General features: G+C 44.8%; 1 protein-coding gene across 1 annotated transcript in view; it reads right to left on the bottom strand.

Moving 5' to 3' along the window:
- Nucleotides 1-15883: 15883 nt before the first annotated feature.
- LOC139256011 (zinc finger protein 239-like) overlaps nt 15884-18062 on the bottom strand; it is a 79115-nt gene continuing 76936 nt past the window's right edge. Inside the window, exons 3-4 of the mRNA XM_070874079.1 lie at nt 16068-16313; nt 15884-16022 (exon numbers count right to left, since the gene is read on the bottom strand). Of these exons, the coding sequence (XP_070730180.1) occupies nt 15884-16022; nt 16068-16313 (385 nt within the window). The remainder of the gene's footprint in view (nt 16023-16067; nt 16314-18062) is intronic.

The raw sequence follows: 18062 nt of genomic DNA on the forward strand, positions 1-18062 counted from the left end.
CGGATCATTATGTATCTGTTTTTCAGGAATGTGCTGTCTGTCCCGGATTTCAAATTTCAAATTTCAAAAACTGCCTTTGGAGGGTGCAGGAATTTTAGTTTGTTGGTGTGTTTGTGTAAGCGCGAGAGTGCGTGCAAACGTTCTGCGCGATTTTACTGTGCATTTCATGTCATGGGAGGAAAAGTGCATTACCTGCAACTTGAAGCCATACTGATTTGATTCAACATGCATTCGAGGACTGCCGGACAGAAAAGAATCTGCTGTGGGATTTTGCTATTCCACATCTGAAAGAAGGCACATTATACAAGTTAGAAATATAGCGATTTTAGCGAGAGCTTGCGGATGGACTGTGTGACATGATGAGCTCCTTCCCCCTTATTTCCAAATACATCTCAAATCAAGACAAGACACGACATGACTGACTGACTGACTTTGTTTATTTAAATATATGTATAAATATTTATATATGCGTATATTTACATACATTCCCTACTTTTTAACTTTCACAATAAATGTGCTTTTTCTGTTCTGCCTGCATTGGCTCTATTACATTTGACCTCTTTCACAGCACACGCAGCTGCTGTCAGATCCTGCAGAAAGGCACTCGCGACTTTAAAAGTTCGCCTTTATTGCCCACATCTTCCCTCGTAGCTTTCTTACACCATGGGCTTACTGTGTTTGGGTATTTACTGAATGCACGCCCTGATTTCCACTGGATTTCATGCAGTCGCACAGACTTCGTTTAATCAAAAATATATTGATAAAGAAACAATTATTTATTTATTTAAATCAAATCAAATTTAATTTTTTGCAATAAAATTGCAAATTTATTTAATTTCTTATTATGATTAATATATATATGTTTTAAATTGTCTTTTTATCTGGGTTGGTTTTACTTCCCTCCCTCCTTCCTGCCTGTCTATCACCTGTGGCTTCAACAACGTCCCAGCCCCGCGTGGTCCTGAGACCCTTCCTCACACACGTACAGCACAATTGCCTACAGGAATGATAGACATCCCACTTTATTCTTTTGAAAGGGAACTGCTGTCCGTGAAGGCCCATTCTACAGCTGTGTAAGAGAGATGTGCTTCCGGTCCAGAATCATTCGGTGTCTGTTCAAACGGGATGGTTGTCAGGTCCGGTACATCAATTGCCACTTTAAGACGTATTTTCTCCTAATCCGGATCATCCTGTATATTTTAAAAGCAGTGTGATTTCAGTTGCGATAACCGATTGTTAAACTGTTGTGTTTCAAGCTACATTGACGTTGCCTGTGTCCGTGCACACCCATATCGCAGCGCATCGCTTCATTACTCAAAATATGCCCATGTTTTCCGAAATCCACTCCTTGATATAACCCTTGTCCCAAATTTGCTATTAATATAAAAAAACAAAAAATGTTATGCTGAAAGCAGCGGCCGCGTTGCCTAATGGATAATGCGTCTGAATTCGATTGTAACTGTGATGATATCCGAAGATTGCATGTCGAGTTCTGCCGCGGTCAGCTAACTCGCCGCGCGAAATTTTATATTCTTTGTTTTGATTCTGCCTCAAAACCAACCATCTCGCACAGTCACTCACATGAAGTAAAGGAAGGCTGTTTGCTTTCAGAAACGAATGGCACATTTTCATCACTGTCGATCTGGTTGCACGGGCAGAACAAGCGGGGAAGTAGACTTTCGTGCACATTATTTCTCTTTGAAAGCAAAAATTAGGGGATGGATGTCTGACGTTGCAGTAAATATGAGACAAGGTGACTGAGAGATCCATGCAATGGGCTGCTGATCCAGTATGCCGAAAGCTTCGTCGTTATTGTGTTAAACATTATCCCCTCGTTTTTTTTCGTCAATCACATTTAACCTCCTTGCCAAATTCACCTTTTACTGACAAGGATGCAGCTCGTTGGTGAAGTAATGTCTCAAAAAATAATCTATTCATCAAAGGTAAATCATTAGCAGGACGATGGAGAGGGAGACTCATGGGATAGGTCTCTGATAGTCAGCACAGGCACAATGGGCATAAATAGCAAACTAACGTCAGAATCTGAGGGCTACGTCCATCATTGTCGGCGGCTTGTTGGTCTAGGTGTATGATTCTTCATCGGGATTTAAATAATTGAAAAACGAGAGGTCCCGGGTTCACATCGCAGACGAGCCCTGTCAACCTTTAGTCAAAAAACAAATATTCAGCCGGTCGACATGTGAGAAAACTGACATGTTTCAAATTAAAACGTGTGATTGCGCTCCGTTGTTCCCACAGCGTCCAAAAATCCTGGAAATTCCCAGGAGCAAAGTGAAACTCACCGAACTGAGTAACGTTCAGGTATCTCAGATGTACTCGGCTCTGTGTCTCATTGGAAAACCTAAACCCGTGTTTGATTCCGGCCAATACTTGATCAGTATACCTTCCTTTCTGCACGCATGAGCTCACCTCCATTGGGATAAGCATACATTCAGCGTCAATCTCCACTTCAACGTGAAACAGTCTCTGCCTTGAATATGAGTGCGTCCTGTTTCTCTATCGCTGAAAAGATGTGAGAAGCTGGCTTTGGTTTTAATCCCTTGGCTGCCAAATTTAAACCATAGCGGAAATAAATCCGGGGTGGCCAAGCTGCCTGGTCTAATTAAAAGGCGTTCAAACCCTACATTCCAGTCATGATATAGTGTTCTGGCCTCAACATTCGGTTCATCGTATCGGATCATAAGCACCACTCCCATTGTCTGTTAATGGTTCTGCTGTTCACACTAACACCTCCTCTGGTCCATCCTTTGTTACTTTATTGTCCGCTTACCACCCACTTTGCCTTTTCGCATTGTTCCACTTATTATTCAATCACTCCTACGCTCCACTGTATCACCGACCTTCCCTTTTGTCCTTCCTCGCTGACTATTTTTTCCAGGTGCTGTTTTCGTGAAAAAAATCTGTAAACTTTACATTTTTCCTAAAATATCGGAATGATCATCTGATTGAACGTGAGCCCGGGATCTTCATCCACAGAATGTTCACGACCTGCTGAGTTTTACAGAATTCTTTGTTTTTGTTCATTGTGTTTCTGTATGCCTTTTAAGGTGATGTGCTGGTCTGCCCGGGGTCATCCTCAGTCTCTCCAAAATGGTGTGCTATCAGTATCGGATCATTATGTATCTGTTTTTAAGGAATGTGCTGTCTGTCCCGGATTTCAAATTTCAAATTTCAAAAACTGCCTTTGGAGGGTGCAGGAATTTTAGTTTGCTGGTGTGTTTGTGTAAGCGAGAGAGTGCGTGCAAACGTTCTGCGCGATCTTACTGTGCATTTCATGTCATGGGAGGAAAAGTGCATTACATGCAACTTGAAGCCATACTGATTTGATTCAACATGCATTCGAGGACTGCCTGACAGAAAAGAATCTGCTGTGGTATTTTGCTATTCCACATCTGAAAGAAGTCACATTATACAAGTTAGAAATATAGCGATTTTAGCGAGAACTTGCGGATGGGCTGTGTGACATGATGAGCTCCTTCCCCCTTATTTCCAAATACAAATCAAATCAAGACAAGACACGACATGACTGACTGACTGACTTTGTTTATTTAAATATATGTATAAATATTTATATATGCGTATATTTACATACATTCCCTAATTTTTAAATTTCACAATAAATGTGCTTTTTCTGTTCTGCCTGCATTGGCTCTGTTACATTTGACCTCTTTCACAGCAAACGCAGCTGCTGTCAGATCCTGCAGAAAGGCACTCACGACTTTAAAAGTTCGCCTTTATTGCCCACATCTTCCCTCGTAGCTTTCTTACACCATGGGCTTACTGTGTTTGGGTATTTACTGAATGCACGCCCTGATTTCCATTGGATTTCATGCAGTCGCACAGACTTCGTTCAATCAAAAATATATAGATTAAGAAACAATTATTTATTTATTTAAATCAAATCAAATTCAATTTTTTGCAATAAAATTGCAAATTTATTTAATTTCTTATTATGATAAATATATATATGTTTTAAATTGTCTTTTTATCTGGGTTGGTTTTACTTCCTTCCCTCCTTCCTGCCTGTCTATCACCTGTGGCTTGAACAACCGTCCCAGCCCCGCGTGGTCCTGAGACTCTTCCTCACTCACGCACAGTACAATTGCCTACAGGAATGATAGACATCCCACTTTATTCTTTTGAAAGGGAACTGCTGTCCGTGAAGGCCATTACAGCTGTGTAAGAGGGATGTGCTTCCGGTCCAGGATCATTCGGTGTCTGTTCAAACGGGATGGTTGCCAGGACTGGTACATCAATGGCCCCTTTAAGACGTATTTTCTCATAATCCGGATCATCCTGTTTATTTTAAAAGCAGTGTGATTCCAGTTGCGATAACCGATTGTTAAACTGTTGTGTTTCAAGCTACATTGACGTTGCCTGTGTCCGTGCACATCCATATCTCAGCGCATCGCTTCATTACTCAAGGGCCTTGTCAGGGACTTTATAGCCCCAGCGAAGACAACAACCAAGAGCTATGGGGAACTTGTCACCTTAATAACTTGTCAACTAAAACCCAAAAACAGCATCCTCACAGCCAGGCACCGGTTCTACAATCACTGGCGAACTCAAGGCCAAGATATTGCTATGTATGTTGCACATTTCAGAAGATCACCATGTGATTTAGGCGACCATCTAAACGAAGCACTAAGGGACATATTTGTTATCGGATTCGGCCACTAGAATCTCCTCCATACACTGCTCTCTGCAGACATCACAGTCACCCAGCAGAATGCAATTAAATTGAGCCAGGCATACGTGATTTCAGTCAGCGACTCCAAGCGAATAATGACCCACACCCAGAACTCTAAACCTACGAATGCATTGAACCGAATGGCTACTTCTAAAGGCAGAAATGCTGCCCCGAGTCCCACAGCCCTGAGTCAACCACATGGGGCAAATTGGCTAGCCCCATGCTGGCGCTATGGAGGAAGCCACAGGGCCCAGCAGTGCCGCTACAGAGACTTTCGATGCAAAGGCTTCAAAACGAAAGGGCGCCTTCAGAGAATGTACAGAAAAATCTTTACTCACCACGTCGCTGAAGAATTGTCTGATCACTTGGGCTCCGACATAGATGAAGACGAAGCTACTCAACCCCTAATGAAACGTTGAATTGTGATTCCGGAGTAACTGATGAGAAAATGTAATGAATGCTTGAGTAAGTGATGTTGAGAACAAGTTTGAAACGCTTAATGATGATGACAGAAATTTAAAAATGCCAAATGGAACCATGTATGGAGAGACCAAGATACAAGAATTGATGTAAATGCTGTAAGTGACATTGTAAAGAGAGAAAGCAGTGTAGATTGGACTATGTATCATAGGATCCAATGTGTCATGTATACAAGAAATATACTGTTAAAGGACACCGGGTTCAACAGGGACAATGTTTATGCTAGATGAATGCCCCAGTGGGAGACCCCCAGGTCCAGAGGGCTCCCTGACCATGTAGCCTGAAACTTTGGGACAGATGTGATGCCCCAGGATGGGCTCACACACACACAAAGTGGGTACAGACCAACTGCCGGGACAGGGACAGCGTTCAATGAGCAGCACAGCCACCAATACTGGCAACCTGCCCCAGATCGGGATTACATCCCCTGGTCACCAGGGCCAACACCAGGAGCGAGAGACAAGTACCCTCCAGCTTTCCTGCCAGACCCTGGAATGAGCAGACTTTCATCACAAACGGAGGACAAGGAGCCCACACAGCCCTGTGGCCCTGCCCACCACCATCTTCATCCATCATCATCGGCAGTCCCTCGAATCCATGATGACTTGCTTCCACGTAAAAAGTTCACAGCTGTTTCAATGAAGCACCTAAAATTCCAGGTCCGAACTAAACCTTGAAATGTGAACGATGCATGTGCGTGGATTTTTTTAATGTGTGGTGGCCGTTGCACTCCAGCAACCCCACTGGCTAAACAGAGCTCGGACTTGGTCCAGTGGCAAGGATTAACCAAGACTAACTGGAGTCCAGTTCTGCTGCACAAATCGCAGTGTGTGCTGGTCCGTGCTGCCCCTGGGCCCGCGCCTCTCCTGGGCCCCGATCATATCCCTCTGCAATCTCTCGTCGCTCCTTCGCCCCAACCTCACCAGTCCTGCATTAACTGCCAATGCTCCAATCACTGACCTGGACATTGGTGAAGTCACTCTGCACTGCCGTTGCTCTCCCGCTCCAGAAAGTGCTGCTCCCAGAAGTGGTATACCGCCACACTGCTCCTTCCGCTCCCCGGCCTGGTCCGCTAGTGCTCACAGGCCGGGGGCCGCTCAGCTTACTGGGCCAAGCCTCCACACTGCTCCTCCCGCTCCCCGGCCTGGTCCGCTGGTGCTCACAGGCCGGGGGCCGCTCAGCCTACTGGGCCACCCCTCCACACTGCTCCTTCCGCTCCCCGGCCTGCTCCGATGGTGCTCTCAGGCCAGGGGCCGCTCAGCCTACTGGGCCAGGCCTCCACACTGCTCCTTCTGCTCCCCGGTCTGCTCCGATGGTGCTCTCAGGCCAGGGGCCGCCCAGCCTACTGGGCCAGGTGCCACACTGCTCCTTCCGATCCCCGGCCTGCTCCGAAAGTACTCGCAGGCTGCGTGCCGCTCAGCCTGCATTAATGCATTACAGTCCGCACAAATGCTGCTTATCCCTGCCCACCACCACACACTTACCCACTCTACAGAGTATGTACCCTACCCACTGCTGCATTGGCACCCCCACTGAGGGATCACACAAAAGTGACACCCAAATGGTCTCTGCGTGAGGGGGGAAATGTATAAGGCCAGCTTCATGCACAGGAATCACACCTGGCACCAACACAGCCCTCACCAAAAGCTCCCACAGCTCACTACTGATCACATCACCACCTTCACCCTGCACACATTACCTGTACACCAGAGGGTGCTGCTGCTGGAGATCTAAGGGTCACCTGAACCCTGCAGGTAACCCAGTATAAAAGTGCGCTCACCTCTTGGTGTCCTCTCCCAAGGAGCTGCAATAAACGACTAGTCTTCACAGTTTAAGTACAATATCACTGCCTCCTGGAGTTATTAAAAGAGTGTCTACATACAATACAGACCAATGCAGTCTTTCCTCCTTGCTCCTTCGAAATTCCCATCACATTCGTGCCACGTAAAACTGTTTGTAGCAAATGGTATTTTTGTTCAGACACAGATGACCTGGAAGAGGGGACAGAGTGCAGTGTAACAGAATTTGCAGATGACACAAAGATTACTGGGAAAGTGGGTTGTGCAGAGGACACAGAGAGGCTGCAAAAGATTTAGATAGGTTAAACGAATGGGCTAAGGTTTGGCAGATGGAATACAATGTCAGAAAATGTGATGTCATCCACCTTGGAAATAAAACAGTAAAAGGTAATATTATTTGAATGGGGAGAAATTACAACATTCTGCGGTGCAGAGGGACCTGGGGGTCCTTGTGCATGAATCACAAAACGTTAGTTTGCAGGTGCAGCAGGTAATTAGGAAGGCGAATGGAATGTTGGCCTTCATTGCGAGAGGGATGGAGTACAAAAGCAACGAGGTCCTGCTGCAACTGTACAGCGTATTAGTGAGGCCGCACCTGGAATACTGCGTGCAGTTTTGGTCACATTACTTAAGGAAGGATATACTAGCTTTGGAGTGAGAGACGATTCACTAGACTGATTCCGGAGATGTGAGGGTAACCTGATGATGATAGATTGAGCAAACTGGGTCTTTACTCGTTGGAGTTCGGAAGGACGAGGGGGGATCTTATCGAGACATTTAAAATAATGAAAGGGACAGACAAGGTAGAGGGAGAGAGGGTGTTTCCACTGGTCGGGGAGACAAGAACTCGGCGGCACAGCCTAGGGGGAGCCAAATTAAAACCGAGTTGAGAAGGAATTTCTTCTCCCAGACAGTTGTGAATCTCTGCCCAAGGAAGCAGTTGAGGCTAGCTCATTGAATGTATTCAAATCAAAGATAGATAGATTTTTAACCAATAAGGGAATTAAGGGTTACGGGGAGCAGGCGGGTAAGTGGAGCTGAGTCCACGGCCAGATCAGCCATGATCTTGTTGAAAGGCAGAGCAGGCTCGAGGGGCTAGATGGCCTACTCCTGTTCCTAATTCTTATGTTCTTATGTTCTTATGAAAGACATGTCCGCACAACTACAATATTAAGTGCGGGTAGGCATCCACTTAAATCTATTTCTCCCTGTCCTTTTCTGTGGTTTGTTCACTATCGGTGCCGGGTGAACATTTCATTTGTATTATTTTTCCTGAACTGCAGCCATTTGCCCATCTCTGAGGGACAGAGCGTTCTGTCTTACCGTTCCTGCTGGTGACCATTAACGGGAACAGGCCGCCAGTTCATCGTTTATCAGCAGACTAAGAAATAGAAATAAACAGAAAGATGTGCCTCATCGCCACAGCGTCAAATAAGCAATGGAAGTTATTCCAAATAATTCGCAACCCTTGGGAGTGTGTATGAATTTGTTTCATTATAAATATTGGATGAAATGTAATGAAAAACCGGAAAAAAATATGAACAGCATTCGAACATGGACCAAACCCGTTACCTTGGTGCTAATAGCCCCATGCTGAAACCAACTGAGCTAACCGATCACACCGTGTAACGAATGTGTGTTTCCGGTACACACTGGGTGATAGATTTACATCACAAACATTGAACAAATCACATCGCGTGCACATTGTTCACTGTTTTTGTACAAAACTGGGCAGAGTGAAAACAGAATGTAACAGAAAAAGAGCGCTGAATCTAACAGAATTCATTCTGAAAATTATCGCACAATCGCTGAAGAGCCTGTCCCTCATGTATTGTCCACATATAAAACCAGCCTCTCCCCTTAAATTTGAAGAGAACACAAAATAACCAGAAATTGCCGAAACCCAAGATTTGGGTCCTTTAGATCTTCAGCCTCACGCTCTCCCAACTGAGCTTTTTCGGCCCGAAAGCAAATGAAGCAACATTTTCTCACACTTTTTTGAAAGAAAGCCTAACCCCGGGAGGAATTGCCCCGCTCACTCAGGCCTCACTTGGGGGCAATGTGTCCCAAACTGATCTCGGAGCTCAGGTTGTGTTAATGTAATGTATAATGTTAATGAAAATCTTAACGTTCAGGTTAAGTTATCATTGCCCACGGCCCAGGCAGTATCTGATGCCAGTCTTGCACACGTTGCTCAGTTCAAAATGTGTATTTTTCCACACTGATCGTCGTGCTGTGAGCAGCTAGGTTTGTTCGGGTGATGCCGCGCCAGAACGTACATGGAAGCCGAATGAGAATTGTGATTGTTCTCAGACTGCAGTTAAATGTTGGCAAAACTTAAAGTGTCAATCAGTAATTCTAGTTCCATATATTGATTTAATGTTCTGCTGAAGTGTTCATAACGATGCAAAGCTCACCAGGCTACATCTCACAGTGTTGAAGACACAGTGAAATATGCTGATGTGTTTATTCAAATTTCAGAATATAAAATTTTAGTAAAATTCCCCGTTCTTTTGATGGCACTGATGGGTTGTGAAATGGAGACGGACCGAAGTCACACTGAGCCGCACTGAATTCGAGCCAAAGTGAAATTATAACAGGTTCAGTCCTTAGCAGTAAGATGCTGAAGAGAGATAAGAGTCGTGAAACAAGGAGAGTTAACGATACTGATGTTGAATCTCCTTGAGATCAAACACACCATGAAGCTTCTGCTGGGGAATTCAGATATGGGAAATCGACTGTGAAACTTAAACATAGATATACAGTGAGCCAATGTGCAATACAGGAAGGGCCAAGTCAAATGAATATCTTAATGTTCAGGATAAGCCCATGGTCCAGGCATTCTCTGATTACAGTGTTGCAGAAGCTACTAAGATTACAATGTTGGATTTTTCCACACTGGCAATGCATTGATTAATAGCCGTGCTGTGATAAGCGAGGGTGATGTGGTGCAAAAGGTACATGAAAGAGTAATATAAGCCATGAATAGAAACATTTACAGCATCGATCAGCAATTCTAGTTCCATTTGTTGAGAAAGATCAAGTCATTTACTGCTGACTTTGAAACAGCAAGCACAGAACTATTTTGTATTGTTACAACGAATGATGCGCTGCTGAAGGTTGCGACAGCAGCATTGTGGTGAGCTGTAAATTTGTTCAGGAGCAGCCGTTTACCTTGCAGTTCAAACAGCCCAAAATACACTGTTCCCTGACCGGGAAGCAAACCCTGAGCGCGAACAGTGAAAGTGCAAATCCTAGCGACTAGACCACCAGGGAAGCTGCTGCAAGTGACTTTGCCAGCAAGCAGACAAACGCAGTCTTTCCTCCTTGCTGTTCGAAATTCACATCACATTCGTGCCAGGTAAAACCGTTCGTAGCAAATTCTTATGTTCTTCTGTTCTTATGAAAGACATGTCGGCACAACTACAGTATTAAGTGCGGGTAGGCATCCACTTAAATCTATTTCTCCCTGTCCTTTTCTCTGGGTTGTTCACTCTCGGTGCCGGGTGAACATTTCATTTGGTGTATTTGTCCTGAACTGAAGCCTTTTGCTTATCTCTGGGGACAGAAACGTTCTGTCTGTCCGTTCTTAAGGGAACAGGCCGCCAGTTTATTGTTTATCAGCAAAACAAGAAACACAAATAAACAGAAATATGTGCCTCTCCACCCCGGCGGCAAAGAAGCAATGGATGTTATTCCAAATAATTTCCAACCCTTGGGATTTTGTATAGATTTGTTTAATTATAAAGATTGGATTTTAAATGTTATGAAAAACCGAAAAAAAATCAATTGCATGCAAATGGCCATACAGGGATCAAACCAGCGACCTTAGCGTTAGTAGCACCATGCTCTATGCCACTAAGCTAACTAACCACAAAGTGCGCTGAATGTGTCTGAAAACCCAGCCTGACGGGATCGTGTTTCCGGCTCACACTGGGTGACAGAGTTACTGCATAAACATTGAACACATTACATCGCTTAAACTTTTTTCACTGTTCATATTCAAAACTGGGCAGAGTGTAAATAGAAAGTAACAGAAAAAGAGCGCTGCATCTAACAAAATAAATTTTGAAAATTATCATGGAACCGCTGAACAGCCCATTCCTCAAGCACTGTCCCCATACAAAACCAGCCTCTCCCCTTAAAATAAAATAATCTAAAATTGCCAAAACCCGAAATTGAAGAAGGTACTTTTTGGTCTTAAAGCTAACGCTCTCCAAACTGAGCTATATCGGTCTGCAAGGAAGTAATCCAGAATTTTCTCACACCTTTTTGAAAGAAAACCTAACCCCGAAAGGAATTAGCTCGCCCACTCAGTCCTCACTTCGGGGCGATGGGCCCAAACAGATCTTGGAGAGCAGATTGTGTTAATGTAATGTACAATGATAATGAAAATCATAACGCTCAAATTAAGTTATCACTGCCCACGGCCCAGGCACTTTCTGATTCCAGTCTTGCCCACGTAGCTAAGTTCAAAATGTGCATGTTTGTACACTGGCTATGAATTGCGTGATATCTGTGCTGTGATGAGCTCGGTTTGTTAGGGTGATGCAGCGCTAAAACGTACATGGAAGCATGATAATTGCGATTTTTCTCACACTGCAGTTAAATGTTGCGAAAACTTACAGTGTCAATCAGCAATTCTAGTTCCATCTGTTGATTTAATGTTCTGCTGTAATGTTCATAAAAGTACAAAGCTTGCACACCAGGCTAGTTCTATGAAGTGTTGATAAAGATACAAAGTTTGTACACCAGGCTCGATCTCACTGTGTCAAATACACAGTGAATTACATAAAACACTGCATGAATTCAGAGCTGGGAAATCGCCTGCGAATCCTAAACATAGGCACACAGTGAGCCAATGCGAAATACAGGAGGGGCCCAGGCCTGGTGAATATCTTAATGCTTAGGATACGTTATCACTGCCCATGGCCCAAGCGCTCTCTGATTACAGTCTTGCACACATTGCTAAGTTGAAAATGTTGCATTTTTTCACACTGGCAGTGAATTGACTGATAGCCATGCTGTGATAAGTGAGTGTGTAGCGCAAAAAGGTACGTGGATGCCTCATGATAACCATGATTGATCTGATACCGGCAGTTAAATGTTTGCAACATTTAAAGTGTCAATCGGCAGTTCTAGTTTCATACGTTGAAAGAAGTCTAGTCATTTACTGCTGACTTGAAACCAACAGGCATAGAAGTGTATTTTGTCCCACTGCAAAGAATGATGCGCTGTTCATGGCTGGGGCAAGCTGTAAATTGGTTCAGGGGCGGCCAATTACCTTGCATTTCAAACAGCCCGACATTCACTGAGCCGCATTGACCGCGAGCCAAGGTGAAATTATACTAAGTTCACTCTTTAGCAGCGAGAAGCTGCATGGAGATAAGAGTCGCGAATCAAGGAGAGATTTTCTGATGCTGATGTTGAATCCCATTTATATTATACAGTCCTTGAAGTCTTTGCTGGGGGATTCACAGCTGAGGAATCGCCTAATAAAGGAGCTTAAACATGTGAAAATACAACCTCAATCTCTGCTTCCTATCTGTCATTGCAGGGTGGCAGCTACTGGCTCTGCCCCAGGGGCTCAGCTTGTGTGGAGTTTGCACATCTCACCCGGCGAAGTACTGAACTCCACACAACAGAATGCGATCAGGTTCCTTCCTCCGCCTTATGCATCTTGTTTATTGCACTTGGTGTGGTACTGAGACCCACACAGAGAAGGGAAAGCCCAGGCTCCACCCCATCTGTGGTATGTTAATCTATCACCCAGTGTGGTACTGAGACCCACACGGAGCAGGGAAAGCCCAGACTCCATCCCTACATGTGATATGATATTCTATCTCACCCAGTGTGGTACTGTACCCCACACGGAGAAGGGAAAGCCCTGGCTCCATCCCCACCTGTGGTATGTTACTCCATCACCCAGTGTGGGACTGAGACCCTCACAGAGCAGGATGGGTCGAGGCTCCATTACAGGCCTGTGGTACGTTGTTTCACTTTGCATGCTGCTGACCCCCATATAGAGCAGAAAGAGCAGGGTCCCAACATTAGCCTCGGCTCTAGAGTGCCTGGTTCCCAGGGCATGCAGTGAAACAACCACGTGTATATCTGATCCCTACATTGAAGAATACTATAGCAGAAGAACTCGTGGAAAGCTTCCCAAAGTTGTGAGAAACCCAGATACCATGTTAATTGATTGATGAACAATGCTAATAGCTTGCCGCGGGTTTTCTGATCAATTTGCTTGACATGTTTTCTTTCATCAACCATTTGCATGTTCCCACAATGAATGCTACTTTCTTTAATTGGGATAACTAAACAGAGAATGGACAGTTGATAGCTTGCTCACTGTGATCAGAAGTTTCGGCTCGATAACCTCATATGTTGTTGCTAATGCCGAACATCTCTGTGGTGCAATTGGGTAGCACGTTCGTTTATTAACCAACTGTTAACTAACAGGGTGGTGGTTCGAGACCACCGAGGGATAGTGCTTTTACTTCATGGTCTTCAATATCTGTGGGTTTGTCTGCAAGAAAATGAGCGGCAAACTGTGCCAGGTGGAATTCAAGTCGGAAGTGTGAGATACTCCATTTGGATCAGAGAAAGCCATTTTGTCGCACCAATGGTGCTCGCAGGTCGTTGAGCAGTCAGACTGCTGGGACAGGCCTCCACGCCGCTCCCGAATCTGCTTCGAGGGCTGAGTGGCCCAGATGCTGCGAACCTTTAAAGATGTATGTGCTAAAATGCCCAAATCTCTCTCTGTCTCCACCTTCGTCAGTGCTTACCCCTGATGCATGAATGACTGTTGAGCATTTATCCTGCCCACGTGCACTTATCTAAGTTATACACTATTTGCCAGTAATGAGACCAATCTCCCAAAACAGTAAGATCTGCCTGAGGCAGACGAGACCCAAATACTCGCTCAAAGCTCGGTATCCTTTGCAAATGTGCAGATTGTGCCATCGCCTACATCCAGATCATTAATAAAAATAGGAAAGAGCAATGGACCCAACACAAACTCCTGCGGGACCTCACTCCTGGCCGGTATCCAAACCAACCCAAAACCATCTATAAAAGCTTGATGCATATGCACTGCCAGCCCGCTCAACACCAACTCCTGCGGGATCTCACTGCTGACCGGCATCCAAACCAATCCAAAACCATCTATAAAAGCTTGATGCCTATGCACTGCCAGCCCGCTTCCTAGGACCTTTAAAGAAGTGGCTGCAGAGACAGTGGATGCATTGGTTGTAATCTACTAAAATTCATTAGATTCTGGGGAGGTCCCAGAAGATTGGAAAACCACAAATGTAACACCCCTAATTAAAAAAGGAGGGAGACAGAAAATTGGCTAATTGCTTTCATTGGGAAAAAGCTGGAGTCCATTATTAAGGAAGCAGTAGCAGGACATTTGGAAAAGCATAATACAGATAAGCAGAGTCAGTACGGTTTTAAGAATGGGAAATCATGTTTGACAAATTTGCTGGAGTTCATTGAGGTTGTAATGTGCAAGGTAGATAAGGGGGAAACAGTGGATGTGGTATATTTGGATTTCCAGAAGGCACTCGATAAGGTGCCACATAAAAGGTTACTGCACAAGATAAACGTTCATGGGGTTGCGGGGTGGGCTAACTAAGTGAAGACAGAGTGTCGGGATAAATGGTTCATTTTCCGGTTGTCAAAAGGCAACTAGTGGGGTGTCACCAGGATTACTGCTGGGGCCCCAACTATTTACAATATATATTAATGACTTGGATGAAGGGAACGAGTGTAATGTTTCCAAGTTTGCTGATGATACAAAAATGGGTGGGAAAGTACATTGTGTGGAGGACAGAAATAATCTGTAGACAGTATAATTGATTGGACAAACAAATGGAGTATAATCTGGGAAAGTGTGAGGTTATCCACTTGGGCAGAAAAAATAAAAATTCAATTTATTATTTATATGGAGAAATAGTACAAAATGCTGCAGTACAGAGGGACCTGAGCGTCCTTGTGCATGAAACACAAAAAGTTAGTATGCAATACGCAAATAACTATGAAGGCAAAGAAATGTTGGCTTTTATTGCAAAGGGAATGGCGTATAAAAACAGCGAAGTCTTGCTACGATTGTACAGAATCTTGGTGAGACCACACCTGGAGCACTGCATACAATTTTGATCTCCTTATTTAAGGCAGGATATACTTGAATTGGAGACAGTTCAGAGAATCTTTACTAGTTTAATTTCTGAGATGAAGGGGTTGACTTATGAAGATAGGTTAAGCAAGTTGGGCCCGATACTCATTGGCGTTTAGAAGAATGAGAAATGATCTTATTGAAATATATGATACTGAGAGGCGTGACAAGGAAGATGCAGAGAGGGTGTTTCCATTCGTGGGGGAATCTAGAACTAGGGGGCATAGTTTAAGAATAAGGGGTAGCCGATTTAAAACTGCGATGAGGAGAATTTTCTTCTCTCGAAGTGTCGTAATTCTTTGGATTCTCTACCCCAGAGAGCTGTGAAGGCTGGGTCATTGAATATATTTAAAGTGGAGATAGACAGATTTTTGAGCGATAATGATGTGAAGGGTTATGGGGAGCGGGCAGGAAAGTGGAGCTGTGCCAAAGATCGGGTCAGCCATGATCTTATTAAATGGCAGAGTAGGTTTGCGAAGTCAATGGCCTACTCCTGCTCCTATTTCTAATGGTTTTTAAAGTGTGAAGTATCGATGCAAACATAATCAGCATAATATTTTTATCTGGCCATTTTTCCATTGATTAATTTGTCAAATATCCCGAACATTAAAATCCAGCCCAGTTAAAGGAGCAATCAATATCAGCAGAAAGAAATACAACTGTCAGAATGGACATTATTCAATCTGGGACAGCAGCAGAATCCAAACCCTGCAGTCACTTGTGAACTCGCTGCTGTCTCAGCAGGTTGGATGACTGAGTGTATCTCTTCCCACACACGGAGCAGGTGCACGGCCTCACCGCAATGTGAACTTGCTGGTGTGTCAGCAGGTGGGATAACTCCGTGAATCCCTTCCTACACTCAGAGCAGGTGAACGGCCTTTCCCCAGTGTGAACTCACTGGTGCATCAGCAGGTGGGATGACTGAGTGAATCCCATCCCACACGTGAAAGAGATGAACGCCCTCTCCCCAGTGTGAACTAGCTGGTGTGTCAGAAGGGTGGATGATGTAGTGAATCCCTTCCCACAGTCGGAGCAGGTGAACAGTCTCTCCCCAATGTCAACACTCTGTAGTGTCAGGAGGTTGGATGATGCAGTGAATCCCTTCTCACAGTCGGAGCAGGTGAACGGCCTCTCCCCAGTGTGACTGCGCCAATGAACTTCCAGATCAGATGGGAAATTGAATCACTTCCCACAGTCCCCACATTCTCACGGTTTCTCCGTAGTGTGGGTGTCCTTGTGTCTTTCCAGGTTGGACGATCAGTTGAAGCCCAGTCCACACACAGAACACGTGTATGGGTTCTCCCCGCTGTCAATGCTGCAATGTTTTTTCAGGCTGTGTAACTGGTTAAAGCTCTTTCCACAGTCAATGCACTGGAACACTCTCACTCGGGTGTGTGTGTCTCGATGCTTTTCCAGTCACATTATTGTTTGAAATCTGTTCCGACAGACAGAAGAGACAAACTTTTTTCCTTCCACATTCAAACGCTGATGATATTCAGGTCCTGAGGAGTCGAGTGATTCTGTCAGATCTTGACGTGATGTTTGGTTTGAGTTTACCGTCTACAAATCCTGCCCATTGAATACCCTGGAGAAGGAGTTTACTAAATTATTACTGCAAGTACAGGACAGAAATTCAGAACAAACAACTCTAGATCCTGTGGAACATTTTTTATACTCTTGTTCGTCCCAAAGCAGTAAATTCCTGCCCCATACACTCATCTCTGTCACTGTCCTGAAATTGAAACACATCGCACGCCTGAAGGCAACTTGTCCTCCGCTCCGAACTGTCATCACCAACTCTGGCTGGTTTCAGTTATACACTAACTGGTTCCCCTCCCATGAAGTTGCTGAGTCTGGCTGGGTTCAGTTCTACACTCACTGGTTCCCCTCCCCTGAAGGTGCTGACTGACTGGGGTCAGTTCTACACTCACTGGTTCCTCCCCCCCCCGCCCCCTGAAGGTGCTGACTCTGGCTGGGTTCAGTTCTACACTCACTGGTTCCCCTCCCATGAAGGTGCTGACTCTGGCTGGGTTCAGTTCTACACTCACTGGTTCCCCTCTCTTTAAGGTACTGACTTTGGCTGAGTTCACTTCTATACTCACTGGCTCCCCTCCCTTGGAGGTGCTGAGTCCGGCTGAGTTCAGTTCTATACTCACTGATTTCCTTCCCCTAAAGTTGCTGACTCTGGCTTGTCTCATAGAAGCATAGAAACAGGTGCAGGAGTAGACCATTCAGCCCATCGAGCCTGCACCACCATTCAATAAGATCATTGCTGACCATTCACTTCAGTACCCCTTTTCTGCTTTCTCTCCATACCCCTTGATCCCTTTAGGCGTAAGGGACATATACAACTCCCTCTTAAATATATCTAATGAACTCGCATCAACAACTCTCTGTTGAAGAGAATTCCACAGGTTAACAACTCTCTGAATGAAGCAGTTTCTCCTCATTTCCGTCCGAAATGGCTTACCCCTTATCCTTAGACTGTGTCCCCTGGTTCTGGATTTCCCCAATATCGGGAACTTTCCTCCTGCATCTAACCTGTCCAATACTGTCAGATTTTTATATGTTTCCATGAGAACCCCTCTCATTCTTCTAAACTCCAGTGATACAGGGCAAGCCGATCCAGTCCGTCCTCATATGTAAGTCCTGCCATCCCGGGCATCAGTCTAATGAACCTTGGCTGCACTCCCTCAATAGCAAGAATGTCCTTCCTCAGATTGGGAGACCAAAACTGAAGACAATATTCCAGGTGAGGCCTCACCAAGGCTCTGTACAGCTGCAGCAAGGCCTCTCTGCTCTTATACTCATATCGCCTAGCTATGAAGGCCAACATGCCATTTGCCTTCTTCACCACCTGCTGCACCTGCATGCCAACCTTCAATTATTGATG

This window comes from Pristiophorus japonicus, unplaced genomic scaffold, assembly GCF_044704955.1.
Source record: "Pristiophorus japonicus isolate sPriJap1 unplaced genomic scaffold, sPriJap1.hap1 HAP1_SCAFFOLD_672, whole genome shotgun sequence".
Taxonomy (NCBI): domain Eukaryota; kingdom Metazoa; phylum Chordata; class Chondrichthyes; family Pristiophoridae; genus Pristiophorus; species Pristiophorus japonicus.